This window comes from Engraulis encrasicolus, chromosome 24 (genome assembly GCF_034702125.1).
Source record: "Engraulis encrasicolus isolate BLACKSEA-1 chromosome 24, IST_EnEncr_1.0, whole genome shotgun sequence".
Taxonomy (NCBI): Eukaryota; Metazoa; Chordata; class Actinopteri; order Clupeiformes; family Engraulidae; genus Engraulis; species Engraulis encrasicolus.
Genome location: NC_085880.1, coordinates 49,115,455 through 49,133,645, shown reverse-complemented (window position 1 = coordinate 49,133,645; position 18,191 = coordinate 49,115,455). Strand labels below are relative to the sequence as shown.

The 18,191-nt window shown below is 45.5% G+C and overlaps 1 protein-coding gene across 1 annotated transcript in view; it reads left to right on the top strand.

The window, feature by feature from the left end:
* Positions 1-16,510, top strand: part of erlec1 (endoplasmic reticulum lectin 1) — a 21,910-nt gene extending 5,400 nt beyond the window's left edge. The window contains exons 6-14 of the mRNA XM_063192208.1: positions 40-86; positions 965-1,188; positions 2,667-2,835; positions 7,815-7,979; positions 10,428-10,487; positions 11,748-11,872; positions 12,039-12,116; positions 12,269-12,344; positions 13,302-16,510. Of these exons, the coding sequence (XP_063048278.1) occupies positions 40-86; positions 965-1,188; positions 2,667-2,835; positions 7,815-7,979; positions 10,428-10,487; positions 11,748-11,872; positions 12,039-12,116; positions 12,269-12,344; positions 13,302-13,373 (1,016 nt within the window). The 3' untranslated portion in view covers positions 13,374-16,510. The remainder of the gene's footprint in view (positions 1-39; positions 87-964; positions 1,189-2,666; positions 2,836-7,814; positions 7,980-10,427; positions 10,488-11,747; positions 11,873-12,038; positions 12,117-12,268; positions 12,345-13,301) is intronic.
* The last annotated feature ends 1,681 nt before the right edge of the window (positions 16,511-18,191 follow it).

The following is an 18,191-nucleotide window of genomic DNA, read 5'->3' as shown; positions in this document are numbered from 1 at the left end:
AATTAAATGTATTGTGAATTTGTCGTGTCTGTATTTCAGAGTCTGAGCCTGAGGCTGCCGGAGCGTCCTCTGCTAAACGGAAAGAGGTCAGTGAGCCTGTCAAACTGAAGGTGGCAATACAAAGAATTATGAATTCCCGACTTCTTACTGACTCCCTTTGGTTTAGAAATCATTTGTATTATGCTAAGCCCCCCACATTTGGGCTTGCATGCCCACGGGGACCCCGGTTCGAGTCCTGCCGGCGTCATTTCCCGATCCCACCCGGTCTCCCTGTCCCACTCACTTCCTGTCACCATCTCAGACTGTCCTATCAAATAAAGGCATAAAATTATAGTATCTGTGATGTGAGAAAAATAAAAACCTAGTCCTGTTGTGCTGGTCACAGGTGCCTGTGCTGCTCACGAAGAAAATCCACCGTCCAGCTGTTAACTCACCATCTATTCCAGGGAATTCAACTGTTTGTGTGTGTGCGTGTGTCTGCGCGCATGCGTGTGTGTGTGTGTGTGCAAATGTATAACGCTCTGTCTTAACGGGTTAAAAAAAATCCTGACTGCTGTTTGTAACTTATTTTATTAATATATATATTAATTACTTTTTACATTACATTACATTGCACTTAGCTGAAGCTTTCATTTCTTCAAAGCGACTTACAGTCATTATTTTTCAGGGTATTGTTTACAGTCCCTGGAGCAATGTGGGGTTAGGTGCCTTGCTCAAGGGCACTTCAGCCATGGATGGAGATGTAGGGAGAGGTCAGGGGGGATTTGAACTGGCAACCCCCAGATTGAAAGACCAACTCTCTAACCACCAGGCCACGGTTGCCCTGTGGCTTACTTAATTATTACTATTTTTATTATTTCTTTTCTCGTGTGCCTATCCTAATACATTTTTGTTATTAATATATATATATATATATTTTTTCATTGCTTATTTGATTATTTCTTTTCTCCTGTGCCTGTCCTAGGTGCCCACCAAGAACATCGAGGGTCAGCTGACGCCGTACTACCCGGTGCCGATGGGTGAGGGGACGGCGTGCACGCTGAAACAGGACCGCCCCCGCGCCACCACCGTGCTCTACGTCTGCCACCCCGAAGCCAAACACGAGATCCTCTCCATCGCCGAGGTGACCACCTGCGAGTACGAGGTGGTGGTGCTCACGCCGCTGCTCTGCCTGCACCCCAAATACAGGTGATTACCGCTAACACCAGATACAGGTGATTACCGCTAACACCAAATACAGGTGATTACCGCTAACACCAGATACAGGTGATTACCGCTAACACCAAATACAGGTGAGCAACGCCTGCCAACACCTCAAACGCACCCCAAATACAGGTGAATACCGCTAACACCAAATACAGGTAAATAGCGCTAACACTACCCCAAACACAGGTGAGCAACGCCTGCCAACACACACCTCAAACGCACCCCAAATGCAGGTAAATATCGCCAACAGCACCAGAATCTAGAATCAAGAATGAAGAGCTTTTATTTGTCATTGACCAAAACGAGTTTTGACAACGAAATTGCGTTTTAAGAATACACTGTACAAGTACTCTCATGTCGCTGTAATGCAGCTAACACCACCCCAAATACAGATAAATACCGCTAAAACCACCCCAAATACAGATGAATAAACGCCAACACCACCCCAAATACAGATGACTACTGCTAACACCACCCCAAATACAGGTAAATTCCGCTAACACCACCAGAAATACAGGTGATCACCGTTAACACCACCTTAAGCACAGGTAAATACAGCTAACACCACCCCAAATTCACCACACATACACCATGATGCCAAATTCAGGTGATTACAGCTAACACACCACATACTCATTACGTTACATAACATTAGACTAACACCACCGCATACTCACCCCAAATGCAGGAGATTACCACCAACACCACTGTACTGCACGTCCAGGTAAAATAATGCAAATAAATACCTCATCACAGGGTTTCCCAAATTGGGGTGCGTGCACCCCTGGAGGTGGGTGGCCTGCCACAAGCGGCTGCGCAAGCTGAATTGAGCAATGACGGATATGTGTGTTTTTATACAGCATTAATGAAAAGTAAGTAGTTTTTTAATTGTATGGTGAGTTGTATGCTTGAAGAAACATCAAGTCTATTGGAAATGAAGATTCCCTAAATTTCTCTGCATAAATTGTAATGATTTGTGCAGTGAAGCCATGTTTGAGTGGCCATAAGTAAGCCAAAACATTTGCTCAGGGGGTGTGCGAACCAGATTGAAATGTACAAGGGGGTGCGCATGGGGAAAAGGTTGCTAACCACTGCCTATGGTAGAGAAAGTGCGCTCAACTCCTTTGGGTGCGAGCAAACAGCAAAGTTCATGTATAGTAAAAAAGCCGCACTCCCGGATCAGTTTCTTGCAGTTTTAATTCTGGGTTAGCATGGCAGACAGACAGACGTTTCGGCCTAAGCCTTCTTCAGCATCTTTACCTAAAAACACTGAAGAAGGCTTAGACCGAAACGTCTGTCTGTCTGCCATGCTAACCCAGTATTAAAACTGCAAGAAACTGATCCGGGAGTGGAGCTTTTTTACTACACAACCGCTGCCTTATCACAGCTCTGCCTGCACCCCAAATACAGGTGACCATACAGGTGATTTACCATCAACACCACCCCCCTCTGTGTTGCAGATTCAAGTCGTCCCCGGTGAACACCATCTTCTGCCAGTCGCTCAGTGGCTCCCCCCTCAGGCCGCTGCGGCTGGCGCAGCTGGACCAGGAGCAGCAGGACCTGCTGAAGCCCCCCCACGCCCCCCACGGGGCTGCCGGGGGCACAGGGGCCGCCGCCTCGGAGAAGGAGGTGAGACCAACACAGACACGGACACGTAGACGGACACGGAGACGGAAATGAGATGAGGTGAGATGGAGAGGAAAGGAGGTGTGCACACTGCCAAATAAGTTCCAAAAATAAACTTAGAAGATTATATTATCTTGATCCAGGGTGATCGAAACACTGCTGTTTTAATGTAATTATGTGCATTTTTTTTTTTTAGATTATTCTGTAGTTTGTAGACCTACCTGTCTAAATTGTACGCACCCTACGATTCAAAACAACGGTCAGGGACGTGAGAAAATTCTGCAGGAGAGGAGAGGAGAGGAGGTGATTGGAGAGGAGAGGAGAGGAGAGGAGAGGAGAGGAGAGGAGAGGAGAGGAGAGGAGAGGAGAGTGGAGTGGAGTGGAGTGGAGTGGAGTGGAGTGGAGTGGAGTGGAGTGGAGTGGAGGAGAGGAGAGGAGAGGAGAGGAGAGGAGGGGAGAGTGGAGTGGAGTGGAGTGGAGGAGAGGAGAGGAGAGGAGAGGAGAGGAGAGGAGAGAGGAGAGGAGACGAGACACTGGAGAGATCTTGTGCTGACCACGACATTCAAGATTTGATTTATTCTTTAATAAAACCTCAAATGTTTTCTTCTGTCTGCACGTGGTTTCCTTTTGTCATGCTCTGGCTGTGAGCCAGCGAGGCAGGCGGCCATGGCAGTGTAACGATGTAACGATACTTTCAACTTTCAACTTCAACTTTATTGTCCCCAAAAGGGGCAACAACATATACCACAAGACAGACATAAAGTGCAGTGGTCAATAAAAGGTTAAGATTACCATAAATAAAAAAGATAACACACATCTTGAATAAATAAAATAAGAACATCATCAATAAAATATACTATAAACAACGCCAGGGATCAGGTCAAGAACTCTATCAGTGGGGATGTGAATTTAAGAGGGAATATTATTATCCCCTATATATGTAGGGGATGTTGTCTTGAATCGCAATACACAGAGTCACAGTACTGTATCGCGATACACCCTAAGTTTTGTCACCCTTCAGTCCAGAAAACAACTACATGATATGATCTGACAGTGCTTCCAAGCAAATCATCAAATCATCGTCATTGTTATTTGTAAGCTTTGTAAGATTTGGAATTTTATGTTATAATGTTGGCAAATGTGAAAAAAGCTAATTTATTAATTAAAAATATATATTTAAAAATCGTGGGGTGTATCGAACCGTAGCTCAAAAAGCAGCACTGGTTGTTGTTATCCAAAAGCGTTTCCAAAGCCAGTGATGATTCCTATGGACTTCATTACAACTAGAGATGCACCGGATCGTGATTTTTAGGATCCTGACGGATACCGGATCCACTGCAAGACTTAAAGGGACACTGTGTGAGATTTTTAGTTGTTGATTTCCAGAATTCATGCTGCCCATTCACTAATGTTACCTTTTTCACGAATACTTACCACCAGCATCAAATTCTAAGTATTCATTATGACTGGAAAATTTGCACTTTTCATACATGAAAAGGGGGATCTTCTCCATGGTCCGCCATTTTGAATTTCCAAAAATAGCTATTTTTAGCTGCAAAAATGACTGTACTTGGACCATACTAGAAAATATTTGTTTATTACTTAGTAAACGTTCATGTAAATATCAAATTTGGCAATACCCAGTTTCAATGAGCAGCATAGTTGCACTACAGCAATCCAATGCACCCCCCCCCCCCATACACTGGCCCCCAATGCCCCCCCACTTCACCACAGCTCCAATCCAATGCCCCCCCCACTTCACCACAGCTCCAATCCAATGCCCCCCCACTTCACCACAGCTCCAATCCAATGCCCCCCCCACTTCACCACAGCTCCAATCCAATGCCCCCCCCCCACTTCACCACAGCTCCAATCCAATGCCCCCCCACTTCACCACAGCAATCCAATGCCCCCCCCCACTTCACCACAGCTCCAATCCAATGCCCCCCCCCCACTTCACCACAGCTCCAATCCAATGCCCCCCCCCCACTTCACCACAGCTCCAATCCAATGCCCCCCCACTTCACCACAGCAATCCAATGCCCCCCCCACTTCACCACAGCTCCAATCCAATGCCCCCCCCCCACTTCACCACAGCTCCAATCCAATGCCCCCCCACTTCACCACAGCAATCCAATGCCCCCCCCCCCCACTTCACCACAGCAATCCAATTGCCCCCACTTCACCACAGCTCCAATCCAATGCCCCCCCCCCACTTCACCACAGCAATCCAATGCCCCCCCCCCCCACTTCACCACAGCTCCAATGCCCCCCCCCCCACTTCACCACAGCTCCAATGCCCCCCCCCCCCCCCCCCCCCCCACTTCACCACAGCTCCAATGCCCCCCCCCCCCCCACACACACACTTCACCACAGCTCCATGTCTGGTGATTCTTGCACTCAGGTGAACTACCGTAATGTGATGTCAACCGCTCGCCGATGTGCAGTGGGTAGCACATGTGTCATTGGGGTGGAGGGGCGAACTTGCTGTCAAGATTCAGATTAAACTAATCTGAATGACTGGAACTGAAGCATCTACTTTGGCATCTACTCTACTCTACAACTCTACATTCCTTCAGGCCAGTAGCTCGTGATGTTAAAGGGGTATGCCACTATTTTGGGGCTTAATACAGTTAAAAATAGTTGGCCGGGGTTTATAAAGGTGGTAAAGGGTCTTATTTTTCATGTTAAGCCTTGTCTTACTTTAAGACAAGTTAAAAGAGGGAGTATGTAGCTAAGCTAGTGAAAGTCAATGGATCACTGTAGCATGCTCTCACTAGCTTAGATACTTACTCCCTCCTTAAAACCAGACAACGCCTAACATGAAAAATACAACACTTTACCACCTTTATAAACCCAGGGCAACAATTTTAACCATATTCAGCCCCAAAATAGTGGCATACCCCTTTAATTGATGGTTAAAAAACAAAGGAGATGGTGGTTGACTTCAGGAGGACCACCCCACCACTGTTGCCTGTCTCTATCGAGGGAGAGACAGTGGAGACAGTCAACACCTACAAGTACCTAGGAGTACACCTGGACAACAAACTGGACTAGGCTGCCAATTCAGATGCTCTTTACAAGAAAGGGCAGAGCAGGCTCTACTTCCTACGGAAGCTTAGATCCTTCAATGTCTGCAACAGGCTCCTGCTGATGTTCTATCAGTCTGTCATGGCAAGTGTCCTCACCTACGCTATTGCCTGTTGGTGAGGTAGCGTTATGAAGAGGGACGCTGGACGCCTTGACAGGCTGGTGAGGAAAGCTAGGTCTGTGGTGGGTATGGAACTGGAGGATCTCACAACCACAGCCGAAAAAAGGACACTTAGCAGATTGGACTCAATACTTGAAAATGACAGACACCCCCTGCACCCGTTTCTGGCCAACCAGAGGAGCCTGTTCAGCTACAGACTCCGGGCCTTCCCCTGCCGGACAGACAGACTACGGAAGTTTTTGCACCCAAGGCCATCCAGCTCTTCAACACCACACAGAAAGAGACAATTAAAGAGATTGTCATTGGTGACTGGACTGCATAAACTAGCCCCCCACACTGGAACACTCAACCTGCAGCCACTACACCCCCCCCCCACCCCCACTCCCGATTCTTTTCTCTACTGAACAGTTACACTTCATCCCACCCCCACCCCCTACCCCCCACCCCCGGAGCAAGCGCCTGCACTACCTTGGACACTTTAAGGGTTGCCCAATACAGGACAATAACCCACTACACCCCACCTCAGCTACCTCACCCCCTGGAATAGCTGCCGTGAACTACTCAGCTTGCATGGACAATAATTAGAACTTCTTTGGCTCTTGTATGTGTACTTAACATGGTTATTTTGTTTTTCTGTGAGTGTGAATGTATGCAACATGACACCCTACCAGGACCTTGTGTCTGTGCAGGGATGTGTGTGTGTGTGTGTGTGTGTGTGGGTGTGGGTGTGGGTGTGGGTGTGGGAGGGGGGTTGTGGGTGGGTTTGTGTGTGTGTGTGTGTGTGGGTGGGACAATGTGTGTGTGAGTGTGTGTGTGTGAGAGAGAGAACATGTGTGTATGTGAGATAATGTGTGGCGGTAGTACTCAAGATATATTTTTCCTGTAATGTTCAATTATGTGTATAATGTCTTGTGTATGTTTTGTATTTGTGTATTTATGTAAGCTGACAGACACCTTAATTTCCTTCGGGATTAATAAAAGTACTCTACTCTACTCTACTAAATGATGTTAGCTGATGGTTAAGTGATGTTAGCTGATGGTGAAGTGATGTTAGCTGATGGTTAAGTGATGTTAGCTGATGGTGAAGTGATGTTAGCTGATGGTTAAGTGATGTTAGCTGATGGTTAAGTGATGTTAGTTGATGGTGAAGTGATGTCATTGATTGTGAAGTGATTTGTTAAAGGCACACTGTGCAGGAAATGGTCAAAAAAGGTACTGCGACTATGCTGCTCATTGAAACTGGGCTGCCTATTGCCAAATTTGATCTTTACATGAAGGTTTACAAAGTAATAAACAAATATTTTCTAGTAAGATCCAAGTACAGTCATTTTTGCATGGCTATCAAGTCATAATGAATACTTAGAATTTGATGGTGGTGGTAAGTATTCATGAAAAAGGTAACATTAGTGAATGGGCAGCACGAATTCTGGAAATAAATAACTACAAATCTCACACAGTGTCCCTTTAAGTGGTGTTAATTGATGGTAAGGAAACAAAGAAAGTTGGCGTCTGCGCCTTGAACTTAGGATCACTTGTTGCTTGGTGCGACTGCTCACCAAAAATAGTGATACTAGGACAGTCAAAAAGATGAGGCGCACACAAGGCTTGCAGGTTCAAAAAGTGTATTGTGTCCGACAAATTAACAAAAGAAGTCAACGGAAAATATCTGGAGCTACAAACGTTTCGGATCTAGTCCATTATCAATGTCTCCAGTTAATTGATGGTTAAATGATGTGAACTGGATGTTTTGTTGTTGTGTGTTGTCGTGCAGGAGGAGGTGTCTGCGCCGGTTCGAGAGGAGGCCTACTCTGCTACCCACAAGCCCATCGCCGTGGGGGGCCAGGCTCAGGTCGCCGTGGGAACCACGCACATCTCCCGCCTCACGGACGAGCAGCTCATCAAAGAGTTCCTCAGCGGCTCCTACTGTTTACACGGGGTAACTATGGCAACACACGACCTTTAACCTCTACTGGCTACACGGCGTAACTATGGCAACACACGACTTTTTGATCTTGCTCTCCTCTCCATTCCTCTCATCTCCTCTCCTTTCTTCTATTCTCCTGTCCTCTCCTCTATTCTCCTCTCCTCTCCATTCCTTTCCTCTATCTCTCCTTTCTTCTATTCTCCTCTCCTCTTCTCTATCTCTCCTCTCCTCTATTCTCCTCTCCCCCCTCTTCTATTCTCCTCTCCTATCCTATCCTCTCATTTCTCCTCTCCTCTCCCCTCCTCTTCTCTCCTCTCCCCTCCTCTTCTCTCCTCTCCTCCTCTCCCTTCATCTCATCTCCTCTCCTCTATTCTCCTCTCCTCTCCTCTCTTCTATTCTATTCTCCTCTCCTCTCCTCTCCCTTCATCTCATCTCCTCTCCTCTATTCTCCTCTCCTCTTCTCTCCCATCTCCCCTCTCCTCTGCCCTCTCCTCTCCTCTCCTCTCCTCTCCTCTCCTCTCCTCTCCTATCCTCTCCCCTCTCATCTGCCCTCTCCTCTCCTCCTCTCTCCTCTCCTCCTCTCCTCTCCTCTCCTCTCCTCTCCTCTCCTCTCTTCCCCTCTCCTCTCTCCTCTCCTCTCCTCTCCTCTCCTCTCTCCTCTCCTCTCCTCTCACCTCTCCTGTCTACACGGCGTAACTACACATAGCCTATTGACCAGTCCCTCCAGGAAATCGCGATGTTGCGATGTTCTGCGCGAGAGCGCAACTTTAACCAATCACCGCGATTTCCCGCAACTTTGAACACTTTGAACCAATCAATGTTGCGCTGACTTCACTGACGTCGACAAACTTCCTTTCAAAAGTTGTCGGTGAGGGGGAAAAAACTAATAAATACGAATGTAGGAAACGCCATGTTCTCATTGCGCGTCTGCTCGCATGGTCACAGGAGGGAAAATGTATGACTAGTCTGGCATAACCAATAGGCCTACATTTTTAAAATGTGCTAGGCCTACATAAATATATAATTAACACTTCATGACAGTCATCTACATTACGCCAAGTATAGGGCTCCTACAACAAGATGTGTTTTTTTTTTTTTTTCTAAAGCGGTCCACCTGCTGGACCACTTTGGTGTTTGACTTGTGCGCATACAGAAGGCAACATTTTCCCTCCGAATTGAGATGCGCAAATGCCTTGTCCACAACAAAGGAGTAATTTCCATCCTTCATTGTGAATGCTGCGTGCGTGCCTGGCCGATATAGTAATCTCTTTCGCGCAAATTGGGCTATGGCTGGATACGAGCACTGGTGACCGTGGTGACCGTGTCGTCAAATCACTTTCGTTTAACCTGGCGCGGTCAAACGGTCAAGGAACACTGAACATAAATAAAACCAGAACAGACACGTTGGAAAGCTGTGGGAGTAAGTTGGAAAACTACTTTCTGTCTCTCCCTCTCCTTCTCTCTTCCTTGCGCGATTGACGGTATTGATTGACAGCTGAGACCTCCGTTCTGCAGGCGACGTGGTGTTTTATAGATAACACTCTCGTCGTCTTTTATATTCACAAGAGCACCAAAATTAATATAATTTCTGAGCATTATTCAGCAAGCACCCTTCACAACAGGAAATCTGTGAACTCCATCCTCGTTACATTGAATGATGATCATCAGCCGTTAATTTAAAGCCGGCTGACGGCGCGGGAGAACAAAAAAAAAACCTAGGCCTATGCCTTCTTTCGAAAGCGACCCCTCCCTCTGCTTTTATTTGTGTTGCTTTTGACACACTTGAAAATTAAACGCCGACACAGGCAGGCTATGTGTAGACGACTCACATTAACCAGGATTTCAGTCACAAGAGTTCATGTCACGCACCCTCTTCAACTGGGTGGACATGCCCAATTCCGCCCGCCTACTTATAGTTAATTATGTATCCACTGTTTAAGTAAGGAATGGATATCGATATGATACGAAGTTTGTATGCTTACAATTTGAAACGGTGATGACATTTAAAACAGAGTCAAACGGCCATAAACAGCATTGTAATGAAGGGTGTCGTAATGACTTTTCACGACGACATTCTGGCTAAAAACTTGCCCTGGTCGCTTCCCTGCTTCGCTTAAGGACCAAAATTATAATATAAAAATGGAAATAATATAAAAACACCAGAGGACTGGAATGTGGCAGTGTCCTTTACTTTCAAGCGTGGGGAAACACATTAAAAATCGCAACAAAAATTGCACCTTTCACTTCATGCCGCAACAAAATCGCAACAACACAGTAAGAAGCTCCGCAACTTTTATCGCGATTTTCTGGAAATCCTCGTGCACCATCTGGCAATTCCGACCGCGATTTTTTGAGAAAATGCCCGCGATTTCCTGGTGGGACTGATTGACCTTGACAATATGACCTTGCAGGTGACCTTTTGACGTTGACAGCATGTGTAATCTCCCTCGTTCTCCTCAGGGTGTGGGCTGGTGGAAGTATGAGTTCTGCTATGGACGACATGTTCAACAGTATCATGAGGTAAATATAGATTTCATTTTTTAAACTAGAAGCACTCAGAGAGCGCAGACCTCCGCCAAGGAAGCTGCTTGATACATTTGACTATGTTACACCCTAAGTCTTTCTGCCTTGTTTTTGTGGAGTCCCCGCAATTCAATTTCTGATCACTAGGGGGTGTCTAGATGGTGAAGAATCTTTTGAAAAGTCCTAGTTCCAGTTCGTGATCCTGATCACCACCAGAATTGAATCACTTGTACCTTGGGTCATTACTAACAACTCCACAAAGTTTCGTCCAAATCAGTTGATTCATTTTTTAGTTATCCTGCTGACAGAATCTTTAAATCCGGTGATCCGGATCACCACCAGAATTTAATCACTTGCTCCTTGGGTCATTATCAACAAATCCACAAAGTCTCGTCCATATCCGGTGATAAGTTTTTGAGTTATGCTGCTGACAAACAGACAGACAAACAGACAAAGCAACATGAACGAAAACATAACCTCCTTGGCGAGGTAATAAAACTAAATCTCATATAATAAAATATATATAAAAAAATATAAAATAAAATATAAAAATATATATATAGTTGGGTCAAAGACGTGCAAAATGTAACCGTCATTCAGTGTAACGGATACCTTCTACTGACTGTAACTGTAAAAAACATGACTCTTTTTATTTATTTATTTTTCCAGTGAATTCATGAAAGCCTCGGCTGTCATCCAGTCACTTGAAACAGTTTAAAAATCATGTTTTTTTTACAGTTACAGTCAGCAGAAGGTATCCGTTACACTGAATGACAATTTCATTTTGCACGTCTTTGACCCAGTAGCTCAAATGAGTTGAACTGATGTGCTGAACCACACATGTATCTTACAGTAGACACTACTGGAAAACAGGTGTCATGACCCTCCTGGCCACAGGGGGGAGTAGTTTGGCACTAGGATGAAGAGTTGAGAGATGACGGTCTGCCAGCAAGCCAAGAAGAACAATAGTAGTGGAGAGGAACTAATATGTTGTTGATGAATATGTGTGTGCCTGTGTGCGTCTGTGTGCGTCTGTGTGTGTGTGTGTGTGTGTGTGTGTGTGTGTGTGTGTGTGTGTTTCTGTTGTAGGATAAGGAGCAGGGTAAGAGTGTGGTGGTCGAAAACTAATGAATATTATTGTGTGAGTGTCTGTGTCTGTGTGTGTGTGTGTGTGTGTGTGTGTGTGTGTGTGTGTGTGCGTGCGTGCGTGCGTGCGTGCGTGCGTGTCTGTGTCTGTGTCTGTGTGTGTGGCTACAGGACAAGGAGCAGGGTAAGAGTGTGGTTGTCGTGGGCAACTGGAACGCTGAGGAGCATCTAGAATGGGCGAAGAAGAACGTGGCGCGCTCTTACCAGCTGAAGGACGACGGCATCCAGAAAGTCAAGTACGCCCCAGACACCTCTTTAATGCTGTGTGTGTGTGTGTGTGTGTGTGTGTACTCTACTCAATCCTTTGCTAATGAAAGAAAAACTAACTCTACATATGTGTGTGCGTGTGTGTGCGTGCGTGCGTCCGTGTGCGTGTGTGTGTGTGTGTGTGTGTCCTCTCAGGGCGGTGTCCCACTTCTATGGCCATGGGGACGTGTGTGACCTCACAGGGAAGCCCAGACAGGTCATCGTCAAGCTCAAGTAAGTCCCCGTTATTATGCCTCAAAACCATGTGGAATGTGTGTGTGTGTGTGTGTGTGATGAAGTGAGTTCTTATTTTAACAGCTAAGGGACTGTTCGTTATTGATTTTCGGGGTTTGTTATTTATTTCCCCCCCCCTCTCTCTCCTTCAGGTGCAAAGAGTCGGAGTCTCCCCACGCAGTCACCGTCTACATGCTGGAACCCAACACCTGCCAGTACATCCTGGGGGTGAGGACACACACACACACACACACACACACACACACACACACACACACACACACACACACACACACACACACACACACACACCTGCCAATACACACCGAGGGTGAGGACACACACACACACACACACACACACACACACACACACACACCTGCCAATACATACTGGGGGTGAGGACACACACATTTGTATCATCTTCAGTCTTATGGTTCCAATTGGACCGATGGGTGTCCTCCAATATGCAGACTGCTGTCCTCCACTTGTGCTTGTGTCCTGGCCCCGCCTCCTGGCCCTGCCTCCGTGGAGAAAACAACAAAGTTTTCCCAGTCGTCAACCCTAGCCAACCTAGCAACTTTTGGGGGACTGTTTTTCATTCACCATTCCAATTGCAAATGACAAAATGACATTAGATTCATTTTCTGTTTCACATCATTTTCATCATCATGAGGTCACTCACAAGCAGGCAAGGGAGGACGGAAGTCTGCAGATTGGAACTCAGCCCATGCATGTGTTTTCTCTTTGAGTCTTCCTAATGGGTTTCCTGTTTCTTCCTTCTCTTCCTCCTCTTCCTCTTCCTCCTCTTCCTCCTCCTCTTCTTCCTCCTCCTGCTCCTCCTCTTCCTCCTCCTCTTCCTCCTCCTCCTCCTCTTCCTCCTCCTCTTCCTCCTCCTCCTCCTCTTCCTCCTCCTGCTCCTCCTCTTCCTCCTCCTCTTCCTCCTCCTCCTCCTCTTCCTCCTCCTGCTCCTCCTCCTCCTCCTTCTCTTCTTCCTCATCCTCCTCATACGTCTCATGCGTCTCCTCCTCCTCCTCCTCCTCTTCCTCCTCCTCCTCTTCCTCCTCCTCTTCTTCCTCCTCCTGCTCCTGCTCCTCCTCCTCTTCTTCCTCATCCTCCTCATACGTCTCATGCGTCTCCTCCTCCTCCTCTTCCTCCTCCTCCTCTTCCTGTTTTCCTGTGCAGGTGGAGTCTCCGGTCATCTGTAAGATTCTGGACACCGCTGATGAGAACGGCCTGCTCTCCCTCCCCAGCTAACAAGACCAGAGCAGAGCAGAGAAGACTGGAGTGGAGTGGAGGAAGACAAGAGAGACTCGTTTATCGCTGTGGAACGCGGATGGATGGATGGATGGATGGATGGATGGATGGATGGATGGAGTGATGGAGTGATAGTATGAAGGAGTGTCACAGTAGTAGTAGGGCACTTGGCCTTTGTCGTCTCCTTTGCTGCATTGTGGAGGAGGAAGAGGAGGAAGAGGAGGAGGAGGAAGAGGAGGAAGAGCAGCACTGCATCACAGCTCTCAGACTGTGCAGTCACACCTCTCCTCTCCCCAAGCCGCTCTTTGTACATACGTGTGTGTACGATAGTGTGTGTGTGAAGTTGTGGATGAGTGTGTGTTGGGGAAGGGTTTGGCTGGAACTTGTGTGTGTGTGTGTGTGTGTGTGTGTGTTGGCATGTGTGTGTTTATGAAGAGGTGAGTGGGTGTGTATAGCGAGGGCACACCCTGAAGAAAAGAGTTCTAGCTGTGGAATCTTCATCCCAATGGAACCGTTGCTTCATTCTACCCCACAATACAAGGACTCCCAGTCGGCATGGGAACCAGCTACGGAATCAAACACCATCACTGTCTCCCGTAGCAACCGCATCATCTGGCTCGGCTCATGGACACCTTCGCTGTCTCATATACACGCTGTAATCTGGCAACCAGGGTGTTAATCTGGCAACCAGAGGGGTATTGCAAGAACATGGTTAACTGGTAAACCTGGCGAAGCTAACCAGCAGGAAGTGCTAAAGCTGCTAATAGATGGTCCACAGCTGTCATTTAGTTAATAAAATAAGGACTGCAGGCTCTTGTATTAGATGGTTTATTACCACAGCCTCAATGTTACCTTAGCCTGGTTTACTACTGAGTAGAGATGCTCCGAAAGGGAAATGTGTGGCCGAAACCGAATATTACAGTTCAGTTAAAAGTTAGTTTTTTCATTATTTTTAAATATTTCCCAAATCTACAGCTTACAATGCATGTTTAGACAGGCTTTTCAAAGAAAATAAATGTTTATTTGAAGTCTTCAAATGTTAGAGTAGAACTGAAATAAATTTTATTAATGCCCTTTTTCAATTCATTTACTATTCGGCCTCCGATTCGGCCACTCAATTGGCTTTTGGACGAAAACCGAAAGAGTCCTTTTTTGCGTTTTCGGCCGAATATTTTCGGTTGCCGAATTTTCTTTGCACCTCTACTACTGAGCCATGTTATTGGAATACTCCCTTGGATTCAGAAGCTACAATCCAATCCAGCGCCTCATGTGGAGTCACCCAGAAGTATGTACATGTAGTTTTCCTCTTAAGGGACACTGTGTGAATTTTTTAGTTGTTTATTTCCAGAATTTATGCTGCCCATTCACTAATGTTACCTTTTTCATGAATACACCAACATCAAATTCTAAGTATTCATTATGACTGGAAAAATTGCACTTTTCATACATGAAAAGGGGACTTTCTCCATGGTCCGCCATTTTGAATTTCCAAAAATAGCTATTTTTAGCTACAAAAATTACTGTACTTGGACCATACTAGGAAATATTTGGCAATAGGCAGCCCAGTTTCAATGAGCACCATAGTTGCAGTACCTTTTTTTGACCATTTCCTGCACAGTGTCCCTTTAAAAGCATTTAACGCCATGTTGGCCCCTAAATTCTTGAATGGGGTTTTCTCCACTGCAGACCCATCTCAAATACGGTGTGTGAGCGAAATCATGCAAAATAGCGTCCGTATTTTATTTTTGCTCTCCGTAATTTTCCCATGTTATTCACCATAGGGATTTTTCCTTAGAAACCGGATGCTGTTAAAATGCTCATCTGCCACATACACAAAGTGACGTCACCCACTTGCACGCTCTACTTCAATCGATCTGGTTTCACCTGTCAAAATGGAGCAACTGCACGGGTGAGACCTGGTGCTTTGTTATAGGACTATATAATATGGCAAAAAAGTTTGAGGAGAGTGCCTTGATATTTTTCTTTTTTTCTTGGCCTATATGCCACTGGATTGTGTCTTCTGGATCCATCTTGCTTATGACTGATGTACATTCTACACACCTTCCTCACACCAGTGCAGCAGCATCGCCTTTTGCTGTTTTTAACTCTTCTGTAAGTTATTTAGCTCGTTTGTTTTCTGTTCATCAACAGCTTAGCATTTTGCACTTCATTTTTTATCAGCCTGAGTCATGAATGAAATGGGGGATATGAATGAGTTTGTTGAAAAATGATTTCTAAGTTAAATGGGTAGAATAGAATAGAAGAAAATTCTGAATCAATGCAGCGTTTTGCAGGCATGTGTCCAGCTGGGGCCTACACTAAGAAGCTGGTTCAGGAGTAAACCAGGTTAAGCTAAGAGGTAAATCATCTAATAGAAGAGTCCTCATTTTCTTTAAAAAGGGGGACTCTAGGCTCTTCTATTTGGATGATTTACCTCTTAACCACATTTTTGAGGACGCCAGGCTCTTCTATTAAATTATTTACCTCTTAGCTTAACCTGGTTTGCTCCTGAACCAGCGTCATAGTACTGTATACCCCTCTGGTATCTTGGTATGGTCTGAGTCAATGCTGTGTTTGCAGCAGGTATGGTCTGAGTCAATGCTGTGTTTGCAGGCGTGTGTCCAGCAGGTGTCTTGGAGTGGTGTGGTTGCTTCTCTTTTTTTACACATGGAAGTAAAGTGTGTGATGGCGGATGTTGCGCTTGCTGACGTTCCAGGTCAAAATGGAGAAACCACTGGAGGTACAGGGTGCATTCCAATATGAGAAATTGCGTCCTCCACTTGTGCTTGTGGCCTCGAATTTTGCTGATGCCCCACCTCCTTGACGAAAACGGTAAAGTTTCCCCACTGTCAGCCTAGCCAAAACTATTTTTGGGGGTCTGTTCTTCATTCACCATCCCGATTGCAAATGAGGAAATTACATTAGAATTAGAATACATCAGAATTATGCTTTTGCAAGATAGATATTGAATTCATTTTCTGTCTTGGATGACATCATCATGAGGTCACAAGCAGGCAAGGGAGGACAGAAGTTTGCATATTGGAATGCACCCACAGACCATGTGAGCTGCACTGGGGTCTGCACTAGGTGGCGCAGAGGTGTACAAATCACAAATAAATTATTTGATTTAACTTTGCTCATGCTGTCTGTCTGTCATTTTATTGTTGATTTGCCCTTTTTTTATTTTTTTTACTTTAGGCTATATAAAATCTTTGAAAATGTGACCTGGAGGATGTTTGTCAAGCATAATGAATGCTTGTGGTCAAACATGTCAGGTGAAAGATAAAAAGAATAGATAATAAGAAAAGAATTATCGTGATAGAAAAGTAGCTATTGTTCCTTTTTCCTCTATTGTTGCTATAATGATCAACTATTTTTATTCATAATCATTACAACTAATCTACCATTTAATATAATTTAATAAAATGTTGTGTTGTCACTACCGTGTGTACATGACAACACACATTCATATAACTGTAAAAAGAATAAAAAGATTTAAAAAAAAACATGGTTTTGTGACATGACATGATGACAAGAAAATGAGAACAACTGAAATCATACATAATTGTGGAATATCATGATATATATCAGTGGTTCCTAACCTGGGGTGCGGGCACCCCCTGGGGGTGCGCCAGAGATTTCAGGGGGTGCACAGGATTTTGAATGTGTCGAGATTTCGACCAAAATTCTGCTTGGGAACATTATATCTAGGCCACTTTAAGACAAAATTAAAACATGGTTGGTCCCTATTTAAAGTAATTGGAATTAAAGTAAAGGTATTGATTAATGTCCCAATCATGAATCACTGCAATCAATCACTTTCAGTACATGTACACATGTAGAAGTTTGGGTTGGGGGTGCGCGGCTTGTCTTTGGCACAGGTAAGGGGGTGCGTTAAGAAAAAAAGGAACCACTGATCTATATTGTTATTGAGATACAAAGTAATGCATCTCGTGGTAAATGTGTTTTTTCCATAATATTGCCCAGCACTACTTGTGATAATGCTTGAGACCAGGGGGGTCCACTTCAAACTCCCACCTCCTGCTCTCTGCTTTTGAATCGTGTCCTCGTGCTTCTCTGACTCCCTGCATCTCTGGAGAGAACTATAGGCCTACCGTTTCCCCACTGTCAGACTATAGGCCTACTGTTTCCCCACTGTCAGACTATAGGCCTACTGTTTCCCCACTGTCAGACTATAGGCCTACTGTTTCCCCACTGTCAGACTATAGGCCTACTGTTTCCCCACTGTCAGACTAGGCTGAGCAACTTTGGGGGACTTCTCCTCATGCAATATCCCGAATGCAAAAGAGAAAAAAAATACCTCTGAGTTTAAATTGTGCTTCTTGGAGATGTTGAATAAAGTGTCCATGGTATCCTTACTGTGGCTGTAGAGGTGGGGCACAGGGCTGCTGCGCTGGGGACCCGGGTTCGAGTCCTGCCTGGCTCCTTTGCCGGTCCTCCCCCGTTTCTCTCTCCCACTCGCCTCCTGTCACCATCTCAGACTGTACTATCTAATAAAGGCTTAAAAGCCCCTAAATAATAATAATAATAATAATAATAATAATAATAATAATAATAATAAAGCGTCTATCGTCGATGACATCTTGCCTGGCATCACGAGGCCTCAAGTAAAAGGATAGGATGGGAGGTACTGGTTTAAGATGTACGGTACCTCTGGTGTCCACAAGGGGGTGTGTCTGCAGCCTACTGTAAACGGCTCTGCTACTGTACTCTACATCTGCCTCTCGCCTGTAGCCACCAGATGGCAGAGTTGTTGTGTCTTGAATTGAAATGCCTTAACCCTGTAAGGTGTTCATG